General features: G+C 36.6%; 2 protein-coding genes across 2 annotated transcripts; one reads left to right on the top strand and one right to left on the bottom strand.

The window, feature by feature from the left end:
- The first annotated feature begins 2,271 nt into the window (after positions 1–2,271).
- LOC133688355 (probable protein phosphatase 2C 22) lies at positions 2,272–5,959 on the top strand. Its single transcript, XM_062107820.1, has 4 exons — positions 2,272–2,831; positions 3,409–3,615; positions 4,476–4,687; positions 5,115–5,959. Exons 1-4 carry the CDS (start codon positions 2,673–2,675, stop codon positions 5,683–5,685), a joined length of 1,149 nt encoding a protein of 382 aa, XP_061963804.1. The 5' UTR covers positions 2,272–2,672; the 3' UTR covers positions 5,686–5,959.
- A 285-nt stretch (positions 5,960–6,244) lies between these two features.
- Positions 6,245–13,790, bottom strand: LOC133688712 (pleiotropic drug resistance protein 1-like). The gene is made up of 24 exons (XM_062108285.1): positions 13,078–13,790; positions 12,873–12,993; positions 12,674–12,762; positions 12,500–12,584; positions 12,254–12,413; positions 12,087–12,163; positions 11,940–11,993; positions 11,762–11,852; positions 11,369–11,670; positions 10,991–11,272; positions 10,538–10,854; positions 10,291–10,451; positions 10,100–10,203; positions 9,843–9,999; positions 9,661–9,768; positions 9,411–9,571; positions 8,805–9,137; positions 8,330–8,620; positions 8,143–8,226; positions 7,917–8,050; positions 7,465–7,692; positions 7,197–7,368; positions 6,685–6,939; positions 6,245–6,593 (listed from the first exon to the last, which is right to left on the bottom strand). The coding sequence occupies exons 1-24, from the start codon at positions 13,404–13,406 to the stop codon at positions 6,336–6,338; spliced, it is 4,353 nt and encodes a 1,450-aa protein (XP_061964269.1). The 5' UTR covers positions 13,407–13,790; the 3' UTR covers positions 6,245–6,335.
- Between the last annotated feature and the right edge of the window lie 128 nt (positions 13,791–13,918).

Here is a 13,918-nt window from a genome sequence, read left to right as displayed (position 1 = left end):
TGTCTTGGAAGATATATAGTTCATTCAATATTTAATATTGTGATAGTATTTATTTTTTAAAATATTTTATTTATTTAAAAATATATCAAATAATATTATTATTCATCTTTAAAAATTATTTTTGAACGATAAACAAAAACACTAAAAGATAATAATATTTTAAATTTTCTTTAAAAACTGCTCACAGAAAATAACCTTTTTAGCATATGGTTAAATTGATTATATTCCTGAATTCACATGTGTTGTCATTGAATATCAAGTGACGAATGAATGAATGAATGCTAGTTAGCTTAAACGATGAAACAAGACACCTACCTCTCTCATTTCTTTACTTTGATTTGTTATGTTAGGTTATACCTAATCTTGAGGGTATAGTTTATTGGTCAGAATTTAAATTTATTTTTTAGAGGTTATCAATTCAAGTTTCATAAATTTCAGGGTCACTGGAGACTTACATGGTTGTTAACTTCAAGAGCTGTGTGATTAATTAACATGCATGTACGTTGACACCGACACCAATATTAATAATAAAAAAAAAGTTGCACCGAGCCTTCTGGCCTAGCGGCAGAGGCAAGGTTTCCTTGCTTCTGTCACCTGGGTCGAGACTCAGCGTGCATTCCTGTCACCCACGCGGTGTCTTACATGTCTGCTGGGTTTGCAGGGTGTTCAGTGGATCCGGAGATTAGTTATGGTGCGCATAAACTGGCCCAGACACCCTAAGTTACCAAAATAATAATAATAAAAATAAAAAGTTAGGTCTAACCACCTGACATGCTCAATTTTCCACATGTTTTTTTGTTTTAAATCGACTTCATAATCAAGAAGGCTGACTTTTTTAGCCATGTTCGGTAGCCTCTTTAGGATCGAGTTATTTACTTTTTTTTTAATGCTTTTTAAATTGTAAGAAATATTAAATTAGTATTTTTAAAATATTTTTCAATAACTTTAACATATGAATATTAAAAATAAAAGATATAAAAATAATATTAATATATTTTTAATTAAAAATTATTTTTAAAAAACATCGGGCAATTAATTCAAAATTAAATCTTAATCTTCGTGTTTTTCACGCTACTATCACACTGGGACCCTGAATGTAGTTAAATGTCGGTCTAAATTAGCATATAAAATAACAATCAAATCTAACCTGAGTAAAAACGTGCTGTAATTTTACCTCAAATCTAGCTGAAGCAAGGAGACTGTATGCAATGGGGAATTTCAACCACGTGGGTGATTATGAGACAATATTAACAATGCTTTATTAGTATTTTTATATAATAATCCATTTTATTTGTCTCTATTTTGATTTTTCGCTATCCGGAAATATTTGTCTAAATATATTATTAAGTGTTTAGATTTTTTTATTATATTATATTCTTTATTAAAATTATATCATTTTATTTGCATTGACTTAATTATTGCCTTTTAAATTGCTTTTATCTTGAAAAAAATTAAATTGATATATTTTTATATGTTTTTTGATTATTTTAATATATCGCTATAAAAAATAAAAAATTTATAAAAAAATATAATTAAGCTGAAAAATATTTTTAAAAAACATTGTACACAATATCCCTTACAAGATTGGAACAATTTTAGATGCTATTACACTATATTTATATAGTGAAAAAATCAAATTAAAAAATTCATGAATATATATTTGTTTTTTGCATTTCAAAAGCGTTTTTGAAAAAAAATAATTTTTTTAATTTTTTTCTTTGCTTCAAATTAATATATTTTTGGTGTTTTTAGATCATTTTGATGCACTTATATCAAAATTAATTTTTGAAAAATAAAAAATTATTATTTTAATATATTTCTGAGTGAAAATATTTTAAAAAATAACCACAACCATATTCAAACAAGCATGAAAGAGTAAATTCTTTTTTATAGAAGCAATATACATATAAAAAATTAATTTTAACCGGTGCATAAAATAACTTGAAAATACTCATTATCATTAAATAAAAATGGATTACCGTTAACCAATTTATATATAACACATTAGTAAAGACAATGATCATCCTTAATACTTAAAAAATAAAAAAATCCCTAAAATAGAAGGTTATATTAGAAGAAACACAACTTTTTGTTAGATATTATTACCTGAATAAGAAATCTTTCAGAATTGTTACAATCAAATCGTGAAAATTTAACTTTTAAAAACGATTCATAAATAGCATGTTAAATTCATGGCAAGCAAACATCAAAGATTATTAAAAATATCTGCAGTCAACAAGATAATTAAATAAAAAAAATTGATTTGACAAAGAAAGCCGCACAACCATGTCTGACTGAAAACGACGTCGTCACCGTCCGCCTCTAAAGCCAAACCAACCGTCTCTCTTGACTTCACCATCAGAAGAAAAACAGCACCATCTCGTTTTAAACGCCTGGAATCCCCCCCCCCCTCTGCATAGATCACAGTGTAGCAGTGAATTGCTAGAGTCGCGTCCTTTAAAACCCTAGTTTCACCTTAACCCTAACAAATCTCCAAATTGACCTCTCTACCACTCGCATTCTCAAAAAAAGTTCAAATATTTCTACCTCCAACGTTTTATTTCTTCCTGAGTCTACCCAGTGAGTTGCTCAATTAACTGAACTCGGTGAGTCAGAGTTTTTGGCCCCCTTTTTTTTTATTTGGTGGTGGGTTTTATTAGGAATGTGAAAAAATGGAAGGAAATAATGGGAGTTCGAGTGAAAGTAATAGTAGACCACCAATACCTCTATCTGCTGCTGCTACCACCACCACGACGTCGTGGAGACAGTGTTTTAGCATTGATAGTGTGCCTGTAAGCTGTAAAAAGACTCTGGTTCGTCACCAGTCCCTTGTAAGTTTCTAAATTTTAGACCTTTTCGGCACCTGGGTTTTCGTTTTTTATTAAAAATTTTTTGGGTTTTGGGTTTTGGTTATTGTTTATTGTTGTAGTGGCTTAATGGGTTTTTTATGTAAATTGGCAGTGTGTTTTTTTGTTGTTTGAGTAATTAAAGTTTGGTTTTTGATTGGATTGAATTGGTTTGTTTGCTTTGATTCTTCTTTTTTTTTTAAAAAAAAAATATTTTGTTCTTCTAGTGGCTTTAAGTAACATATTCGTAACAATCACGGGAAGAATTTTTCGGTTAGTGATTTCGGGAATAATTTTTCTGTAAAATTAGCATTATCCGCGTATAGATTATAATGTGGACGGAATTGGGAAGTTAGAGACTATATTAGTAAGAATTGAAATGAGCTGAGAGAGTTATGTTTTAGCTTGTAGCATATTCTTACTCTGTTGTTATCAAAATCTTTTTGTTGGAATAGATTTTCTATTATGAACTGTTTTCTTTGACTTTTGTAAAAGTTTGCAGTACCGGTGAATGGTGATGTACAGTTCTTTCTGTCAAGGTTTTGACCAGATTTTTGTGCAGGTGAAGACAAAGAAGTTGGATATCTCTGTTAAACCTAACCTTGGTGCAGAAAATCACGATGCAGATTTCGTTCCGATTGTTCGCTCTGGTGCATGGGCGGATATTGGCTTTCGCTCAAGTATGGAAGATGTATACATATGTGCTGACAATTTTATGAGTGATTATGGACTCAAGAATGCTACTGATGGGCCCAACGCCTTTTATGGGGTACTATTTTCTTTCTCTTAGTTCTACTCATGTTTGCTCATGTGGGATATTCGAGAATGCTACTGGCTGTTCTTTGGTGCAAATGATGTGCGGGATATGCATGATTTTATTAGAGCATTGTCACTTTTCATTTGTTTATAAATTTTCTCTTATCAAATTTCTTAAAATCTTGCATTTCACAATATAACACCATTTCAATCAAGTGTATTGCAGGTTGTTATACAAAAGTTGAGGCTTCAAAAATAGAACCTTTTGTTTTCGCATGTATTCAAGAAACACAATATTTTTATCTTTTCTTCAATTTCTGTTGTCTCAAAAAATCATAGTTGAAGCATGTTTTTTTTATTATTGTGGCCATGGTAAAACATTATATTTTTGTGTGGTTGGTTGTGAGTGCAATACTGATGGCATCAATGTCAGTTATGGTGGTGATGAGCATTGGTTCAAGTCGGTTGTGTTTTTGATGAAATGGTGAATGTATTCATGGCAGCAGCTGTGGTTGGGTAGGATTTAATGGTGGTGGATTGTTAAATGCTGGTTCAACTGATTTCAGTCTTTAATGATGGCTGTGTTAGAGGAATGATGTTATAAAAGATGTTTATGATGTTATTGAATATTGCTAGTGGTGATTGTAATGTGTTGGCAATGGAGGTAATGGTGGTTTTTGTAAGGAGGCAGTGTTGTGCTTACGTAATGTGGTAACCTACTACTGATGTTGCAAGTCATGGTTTTGATGTTATTGTTGGTTTTTCATTTCTCACGGGGCACAGATCCTGTGTTGATTGTAGTTTTATATCTAGCATTAGTTTGGTGATTGTAATGTTTGGCAATTTAACATAGAGTTTTATATTGATGGTTAGGTGTTTGATGGACATGGTGGAAAGCATGCTGCTGACTTTGCATGCTACCATCTGCCAAGATTCATAGCTGAGGATGAAGACTTTCCGGTGGAGGTTGAGAGGGTCATTGCTTCTGCATTTCTGCAAACTGACTCTGCTTTTGCGAAGGCTTGCTCTCTGGATACAGCTCTTGCTTCTGGAACCACTGCACTGGCAGCTCTTGTTGTTGGGAGGTTAGCATTTATCCATCCACCAACTGTTTTATATGTTACTGGCTATTATTTAATTCTCTTTCTTGGAGCATTGAATTCTCGCTAACCTAGGCTGTGATGCATTCTATTAGTTAGATTGTTAAGAATCTCAGTGCTTTATTTCACCAATTACCCTAATGTGGAGCTAAGAAGCATGGTAGATATGAGCTATCAAAACCATAGAAGGCTTTTTATGAGCCTGAAATAGGGTTTAGCCATATTCCATATTCAAGGGCAAGCCTCCATCTGGATATTTCTTAGGGAGGCTGATAATGAGTTTTTAGGAGATAAAAAGCTGTGGCTAAATGATTGTAACTTCTAAGGCTTGGCCTTAAGTTCTCTTCTAGAAGTTGGTTTGTGAGAACTGAAAGTTTTTGACTATTTATATGCTATTTGTTTCTGACAACAGGTTGTTAGTTGTGGCAAATGCTGGAGATTGTCGAGCAGTGTTGTGCCGCCGCGGCAATGCCATTGACATGTCTAACGATCACAAACCGATGTGTAGCAAAGAAAGGAAGCGCATTGAGGCATCTGGGGGGTATGTTTATGATGGTTATCTCAATGGACTACTCAATGTAGCTCGTGCTTTGGGAGACTGGCACATGGAAGGGCTGAAAGGTAGTGGCAGTGATGGTGGGCCATTGAGTGCAGAGCCTGAGCTTATGACTAGACAATTGACAGAGGAAGATGAATTCATCATCATAGGTTGTGATGGGATCTGGGATGTGTTCAGGAGCCAAAATGCTGTGGATTTTGCTAGGCGGAGGCTTCAGGAGCACAATGACCCAGTCATGTGCAGCAAAGATCTTGTTGATGAAGCCTTGAAGAGGAAGAGTGGCGATAATTTAGCTGTTATCGTGGTTTGCTTCCAGTCCGAGCCTCCCCGTAACTTGGTTGCCCCACGCCCAAGGGTTCACAGGAGCATATCCGCCGATGGTTTGAGGGAGTTGCAGAGCTTCTTGGATGACTTGGCAAAATGAGGCAATGACATGTTCCTTTTTTCCCTTTCTTTTTCTAATTTAGAGTTTTAGTTGTAGTTTTAGATATTGATTCAATTGAGTTTCAACTGTAACATATGCGGCGGCAAGCTGATAAACTAATCTGTTGCTCTGTTAGAAGTTCCATCTTGTTTCAGCCTTGACAGAGTAGTTCTTTCATGAAGACATTTCGATGTGCGGTATTAAACCTGTTCATCAGTCCTAGGCTAATAATATTAATACTGAAGTGGTTTGTATTGGGTGTTTGTTTTTGTTACGATCTTTGTTCCATCTCTCTCTTCCTCTCAAGTCTCGAACTTTATTTTAGGCTTTTGTTTTAACTTTTAATAGTCTCCGAGTCGGAGTGCTGTAACCATGCCTATAAATGCTGGGTTGATTTCCTTGTAAACACTCGAGACTTGAGCCTTGAAAAGTCCCCTGGACTCAGAGAGGACCCCATCATATTTTCCCTCTTCACCTCTTTTGTAGGAGTCAACTCTCATCATGAATTAGCTTAAGCTGGCCTGGTCAACTTTTATTCACATTTTCAACGGGAGCAAAATTTATGATCAATAGAACAAATAGAACTTGAGATATGATAAATTGTTGATTGGTTTTTACATTTATCCATGTAAAAAGGAATTAAAAACCTCTCATCTTCTCTGGAAGTTAAATGTTTTAATGGAGAACGCAAAGATGAAGGCAAATAGCACAGACATCCCAACAACTACAATTGCACAGATTCCAACAAAGTCATGCCGAAAGCCGAAATAATTCCTCAAGAAATCTTTCACTGTTTCATCACCCTCTACTTTATCCTCGAGGTCTCCATATTGTGAAGCAATCAATCCATAGAGGGTCCACGAGAACGGACATGCCCAGCAGTACCATCTCCACCAGATAGGAACCCTCTGTTAGAATAAAGAGTTAATCACCTTTAGTCATGTTGTGTTCTTGATATTGATAGGAGGTATAAAAACACATAGGGTAGTGGGAAGTTACCGTTCGAGGAATGATGAATCCTGAGAAAAGGTTCCATATTGCGTAGAATGCAGATGAAACTAAAGAAGCAATGCTGTGGTTTGGCGTGATGGCAACATTCATCATGCCATAGAAAGTCATGTATAATAAGGTGAAATACATGAAAAAGATGTACCAAAAGAACTTGATAGCTGTCCATTCGAAACCGATCATGGAGTACACTATAACTCCATATATAAGAGCCTGGGCTAAAGTGTATGGAATTTCAATCATAACCTGCATGGAAAAAAAAATGTTAAGGTGAGGAAACCTCACGGTTGAATTTCCTAGAATCTCGAAACAAGCAAAAAGCTGTTAGTAGTCTCGGATGCAAAAGTCTCATCTAAGTATCTAGTGTTCTGAATTCTGATAGCTCATATTCTCGTGCTTGTGTCCTGTATTCGTACAGTATAACTTTTGATAGATGGATAATGCATTTATGAATCAGTTCGTGCCCAGAAAGACAGAAGGGTCGAGTAACGAAACCAATTTACCTGTGCAAAGGCATATGGCAATGCAGAATACATTCCAGCTGCTCTTTCTCTGTAAAAGACTGTTCTCTCAACAGCGACAACTGGCTGCACTGATGTAGCATTCTGCACTCCTATGAAAAGAACAGCGGCATACATAGAACCCATCGAATTAAATATATCTTGTTTTCTATTTCTGCAATTCAAGAACATTTCATTTTAGTTGGAGAGCCAGGGAGAAAAGGAGGGCGATTTAGTGCTTATGTAAAGAATATGCTGAACTTCTCTATACCTTTTGGAGCCCAAATTCCAAAATATGGTCCCGAACATTAAAGCTATGACTGTTGTGGATAACAGTCTCACTGCATTGTACGGTGGGTTTCGCCAATATGACCAATGCTGCTTCCATAGGCAAGCCATGCACTGGGTGAAGAAGGACTGTGAATATCGAGTTGGGAAGTATAGATCTTTTGAACCCGGTGGCGGAGCACTTAGCTCTTTGATCAAGGCTTTGTTTCTCCTGAATAATTCACTGAAAATTGTCAATATATAGCCTTGTAACATTATGTGCATCAGAAAATGATGTAGTTCTTGTGAAGCTTCACATAGATTCTTTAAATAATTTTCCAATCATAGCTGTTTTCAGCTCAAAATCTGAGCACAAAATCCACAGAAGTTTCTTTTTGTTTTCTCAACCCCTTCTTATTTTGTTAAAAAGAAAAATGAAATGTGAGGTGGTCAGACCTGTATAGTTCTGAGTTCTTGAAGATATCGGTGAAGTTATCATTGAGAACTGCTTCTTGTGCTGCTGAAGTAACCTCCAACATCCAAGTTGCAGGATTGTAACCATCCTTAATCTTTGGAACTCCCTCAATTTCCTTCAAAAGGTTAAAGTCCTCAATATTAGGAATTTAGAAATAAGGAATGTACGATTCAATTATCTTCTCTATCAAGCAAATGATATGCTAACCTCAAAATACTTGATTAGATGGCAAGCATGGCGGCCTACTGGACCCACATAAATTTCCTCACCTCCCCTTTTCAGCAAAAATAGCTAGAACGTGACAATATCAGATTAGAGCCTTTATGAAGAAAATAGAAACGGAAACCGAATCGAAACTGTTTGATAGCTCATTAGCAAGAAAAATATGTCTCACCTCGTCAAAAGCATCAAATATGTCTATGCTTGGTTGGTGTATTGTGCACACTACAGTTCTTCCAGTATCCACTGTGTTCCTCACTGCTCTCATAACTATGGCTGCTGCCCTGGCATCAAGGCCAGATGTTGGCTCATCCATGAAAATTATGGATGGATTAGCAACAAGCTCAACTGCAATCGTCAACCTCTTGCGCTGCTCGGTGGAGAGACCATCCACACCAGGCAATCCAACAAGTGCTTCTCTTAAAGGGTTCAATTCCACAAGTTCCATGACCTCCTCAATGAACATCTGCAACACATTGATTGAATTTACTGTCAATAACCTGATGGCTGAAAAGTTGTAGTCTAGTGTTTTCTATCTATAATTTATCTCTTCCTATTCACTACAGCGTGCATCCTTGAGGTTGGATGCTTTTACTTTCACCCCTCATCGTTTTCCAATAAAAAGAAGAAAGAAAAGGAAAGAAATGTACCTTTCTTGTTTCCGAATCAACATCGGGGGAAAGTCGAAGCCATGCGGAATAAACCAAGGATTCATAGACAGTCACATGAGGGGAGTGAATGTCAGTTTGCTCACAGTATCCTGAAATGCGAGCAAATGTTTGCTGGTTCTTTGGATATCCTGATATACTTATTCTTCCATCAATATAACCACCGGTTTTTCTTCCAGATAATACATCCATTAAAGTGGTCTTGCCGGCACCACTAACTCCCATTAGAGCTGTTAGGACTCCTGACCTGAAAGCACCACTGACACCCTTCAAAAGTTCCAGACGATCCTCAGGAATACCTTGAGCCTTCATTTCCTGCAAGTGTGGGGCAAAAGTCAGGATGCACACCTCGGCCAGCATTTCAATAGAATGGTTGTGAAAAGCAAGTAAGATGTCTGAACATTAAAGTATTTTGAAATTTCGAGACTTCCAACAGATTCAGAAACTTTTCATGCAATGAAATTGGGAGAATTACTTAGAGAATGAATTCATCCATATTGTCTGCAACTCCTGAAATTTTAGCATTCAATTGTTCTTTAAGCTTGCTAATATTTACATTGTTGCTTCATAATTAAAGCCTTAAGGTACCTGCGGCATGTCTACCGAATATCTTATTTCTTCGAAAGTGATAGAAAGCGGTTGAAAAGGGAGAACCATTCCTCGCTTATTTTGATTGGCATCACCAAGGCTAGGCATTCTTAAAGATGGTGCCCTAGCTGAGGAATTTGTTTTGCTGTCTTTCCCTCTTTCTGCAATGTTTCAAGGAAGCTTAACTTATAGCTTGCATCATACAAGATACAAAAGCAACGTATCTATGTACGAGAGTCTTGTGACTTACCTGAAGAGCTCTTTCCTCTTGTTGATAGTTCAATAAAATTTCCAGTTCTGTTGGCATCTCTTTCAGCCAAGGCCTCTTTTGATAAAATTGCCTGAGGCTTCCCAAATGCTGCAATCAGTTCAATCATCAGAACCGCAGGCTCAACTTTCAAAACTGGACATGTAAAATGCAGATATACTCACGGTTGAGATATTTTAGAGCCAAGGTGAAAAGGAAGTTGAAAAGCAAGGTATATCCTATCAAAGCTCCTACTCCAATCCAATACCAACGTGCTTCTGGAAAAACTCCACGAGACTTCAATAAAGTAACTCCTAATGACTCTGTTGAACTAGGAGGAATCTGCGGCACAAAGATATTTCCATGTTATTAGTATTAGCTGAAGCATTTCTTTGAGTCTTCAATTTATACTCTTGTCGGAGTTCAAGAACATGAATCTTACATGTCTCCAACTATTCCCAAGAAATTCATTGACAGACACGGCGTTCTGCACATACATTAACGGCGAGACCCAGTACCCCCATATCCACCAGGACTTCACATTATCTAATACAAAAGAATATAGGGTTCATCATCAGAATTTAATCTCATCACACTAAACAAAATAAATGAGAGTAAATGTTTCCAAGTCACCTCTTGATAAGATGAATCCTCCCATAACTAGTACAGCAAGCAATGCAAATGAACCAACATTGTTGGCCACAATTACGTTCCTTCCTAGTGCTCCCATCATTCGGAAGAGCCCAGATGACATCTGGTTAGCCAATACGAATATCAAGTACTGCTTGAAAAACCTGCCACGAAAGGTTTTTCAGCAAATTCTGGAACCTGAAGTCCCAAGGACTTGAAACAAATTCATTGACAAGTTCAATTTCCCCACCTTCCAATGTTTGGATCAAAGCCTACAGCATAATATGTCATGGTGGTCCATATGGCAACTTCTACAAAGGTGATTGGGATCTTGAGAATCCATGTAGGTATGGCATATGCCCATGGAGGATAGAAGAGAAGGTCTCTTTGCTTGTAAAAAACAGGAAGCTTCACGATGGTCATGACAAGCTCTGAAAAGCCATTGAACATAATGACAATGATAGCAAAGAAAAGAGCACCGATATAAATCCCACCATCCGTTATTGTGTTGCGGTGCATCTCCGTTCTTAGAAATACTGTCATTGCTATGGAAGCTAAAAGAATAAGCTGAAAATGAAGGAAGCACTTATTATTGTCACAACAGTGAAGAGCTCAAAGTTTATTCTAGTTTTTGAATATATGCAGATCCTTGAGAACACAGAATATGGCTATAATTTCAGAAAATAAGAAGAAGAATGCTCACTTGTGTGAATTTGAAAATGTAGACAAATGAGTTCCTTTTCATGAGCAAAAATTCTCTTGAAATGCAAGCTTTCAAGAGTTCCTTCTTGCTGACACCATATTTCTCAGTTGATAGAGCAGAAGGGTGGCTTTTGGACTTGTCAAATGGTATAGCAAGTTCATCACCTAGTTTTCGACCAATATGAAATGATTGGAATGCTTCAGAGAACTCCTTGGCTGAAACAAAGCTGTAAGGCTGATCTCTACTTGCCCAGTACTGCTCTTGATCTTTCCTTGATGTCAACTGTTCCATTTCACCAGAAAAAGTTGATAAACAAGCTCAAAGCTGCTCAAAGATCGGCAAGGGAAACATAATATTTGAAGTTATAGCTAGTATTACTTCTTGTAAGAAGTCAGCAACTCCTTTCCTCTCCGGACATTTAAAACCCAATGATTCAAAGAATTCAAGAACATTTTCACGTGGACCTTGGTACACAATTAGTCCATCTGACAGAAGAATTACGTCATCGAAAAGATCATAGGTTTCTGGTGCTGGTTGAAGTAGAGAGATGAGAGTAGTTCCATTGAGGATGTGTGTTGTTTGCCTGAGTGAGTTCACTATTTGGAATGTTGTTGAACTGTCCAAACCAGTTGATATCTCGTCCATGAAAAGTGCCCTTGCTGGTCCAACTAACATCTCACCTACATCACATAGACCAGAAGATACTCAGGTATGGCTTATGCTCATAAAGACTATTGCCAACAATACCAAAAAAAATGCCTAATGTTTTACCTGTAGTGAGTCGCTTCTTTTGTCCACCGGAGATGCCTCGTATCATTTCATCGCCCACCATGGTATCAGCACATATATCAAGTCCTGTAATCTGTGAATTTGTAAAAGCCGAAAGATTAGTTATATCCATATTTATAATCCTGCAACTCACTGGCCTAATTAGATTTGCAGCAAGTACCTTGAGAATATAATATGTTGTCACACTAGTCTCTTGCCCTTCTAGTGCTGCTGCCTGCAGAATCCAAATATTTAGAGCATATTTTAACGGTGAAAACTCTATTCTCACTATGATTATGGACTCAATTCTATCGCCATCCTTCCTCACCTTCATGTAAATATCAAGGTCAGGATCTGGTTTTATATTTGCTTCTTTCTCCCTTCTTGATAATTCAGTTAACATCTCTGCACAATTTCAGAATCCCGTAGTAAATTAATTTCAAACCCTTTATTAATCAAACAACTGATGTGTTGAAACAATGGTGCATCACTGACCGTAACGCGGTCCGACCCCCTGACATCTCGCAGAGAAAGACAGTGTTTCTCTCACAGTCATTTCTCCTATATGAAGATCAAATTGACTAATGTAAGCTGATGTCCTCTGTGGTACAAACTCTTCCATCCCATGTCCATTGTAAGTAACACTTCCTGAACACTGAAATTTCACAAATATCAAGGTCAGATCATATACAAGGGAAAATAATTTCTTGAAAACAAATACGAAAATCCCTATCTCCTTACCTGCAAATCTTTACCAAGTTTTCCAGCCAAAGCCATTAGTAAAGTGGTCTTGCCTGAGCTTGGAGGGCCTAAAAGCAGTGTCATTCTGCAAGATTTGAATGAACTAGTGTGAGGAACCAACCATTTTGCAGAATTTGCTGTATAAAAACACTGCTAACTTAATGTTTTACTGACCTACGAGGGTTGATGATTCCACTGACATCACGAAGAATGGGAAATGGCTGCTTTCTACTTGGAAGCAAGTGAAGAAAACTCAAGAACCCCTTTGAAGAGAGGAAGAATACAGAGCAACCAATGAGTTCAATTCAAAGATGACAAATTTGATCAAGTAAAATAGATAAGCAAGCTAGTATGATTTCTGTAACTTTTGTACCTCTAACATGTTAGCAGAGAAGTTTAATATTGTAGGCAACGCTCTACCTCCTACATAAGCTTCTGCTTCAACATTCAAATGTTCGAACCTGACTTCAATTGTTGGAATTTCCAGTTCAACTCTGAAGAAAAAGGCCAAATTGATCAAAAAAAGAAAAGAAAATCTTCAGAAACTGAGATGAAATTGAAGTTTGAAGAACCAATACCTGTCAATCCTTTCTTTGAGCTTCAACAAGAACCTCTCATTATCTTCTTCAGCAATCTTGACAAGCCTCTCTAACAAATCCCTTTTCTCTACTAAACCAAGGTTCATAATATCAATCTCTCTTGCTTTACCTTCTTCTTCAGTTAAAATACCTCTTGTCAAACGTAAATAAGTAGGGAGTTTCTCTAAAGCAGCCCATTTTAGAGCTTCTTCATCATCTTCATCACGAGAAGACCTTGAAAAAGCTTCAGGGATACTATTCCTCCATATATTAGAAGAAGTGCTTAAACGTGCACTACTTACTCTGTATATATCACCAGCACCATCCATTTTTTTTAGTTTCTCTATCAAAATGTTGCTACTATCATTCAAACATGAAGAAGCAAGAGCAACTTTTGAAGTTTTCTTCAAGTTTCATGCAAGAAAAACCAGACAGATATGAACTTTGTACCCGAAGCACTTTGGTCAGTTGGTTTGAATATGGTATGGGTTCTCTGTCTTCTCTGCCTTAAGCGTTTATGGAGGAGAGAGTAGAGGCAACAATGTGAGTTTCTTCTCTGTCCTTTCAGTTGAAGAATTGATGGGATTTGTAATTTTTTGAGAGGCTTAGTGTCAAGAAATGGTATCTATATAGACACACACACACGCAGAGAGAGAGGAGCACTGTATTTGACTGCAAAACATACAAAGGGGATGGTCGAGTTTTTAAAGAAATGGAGTAAAAAAAATATCTATATATTGATTTTTCAAGTAAGAATATTGGATGTTCTTGTTTTAGTGAGAAGGTATCCTCATGTAGAAAGTCGAATATCTTGACAGCAGAAGGGTTTGCTGCTGTGCTT

The sequence above is a fragment of the Populus nigra genome, chromosome 3 (assembly GCF_951802175.1).
Source record: "Populus nigra chromosome 3, ddPopNigr1.1, whole genome shotgun sequence".
NCBI classification, from domain to species: domain Eukaryota; kingdom Viridiplantae; phylum Streptophyta; class Magnoliopsida; order Malpighiales; family Salicaceae; genus Populus; species Populus nigra.
This window is presented reverse-complemented; position numbering and strand designations above follow the sequence as displayed.

Excerpts from the sequence above, each read along its gene's own strand:
- LOC133688712 (XM_062108285.1), bottom strand. The coding sequence starts at position 13,406 with ATGGATGGTGCTGGTGATATATACAGAGTAAGTAGTGCACGTTTAAGC. Across the intron at positions 10,452-10,537 it reads TTTGATCCAAACATTGGAAG|GTTTTTCAAGCAGTACTTGA; the intron begins GTGGGGAAATTG and ends CTTTCGTGGCAG. Across the intron at positions 6,940-7,196 it reads TGCCATATGCCTTTGCACAG|GTTATGATTGAAATTCCATA; the intron begins GTAAATTGGTTT and ends TTTTCCATGCAG.
- LOC133688355 (XM_062107820.1), top strand. The coding sequence starts at position 2,673 with ATGGAAGGAAATAATGGGAGTTCGAGTGAAAGTAATAGTAGACCACCA. Across the intron at positions 2,832-3,408 it reads TGGTTCGTCACCAGTCCCTT|GTGAAGACAAAGAAGTTGGA; the intron begins GTAAGTTTCTAA and ends ATTTTTGTGCAG. Across the intron at positions 3,616-4,475 it reads GGCCCAACGCCTTTTATGGG|GTGTTTGATGGACATGGTGG; the intron begins GTACTATTTTCT and ends ATTGATGGTTAG.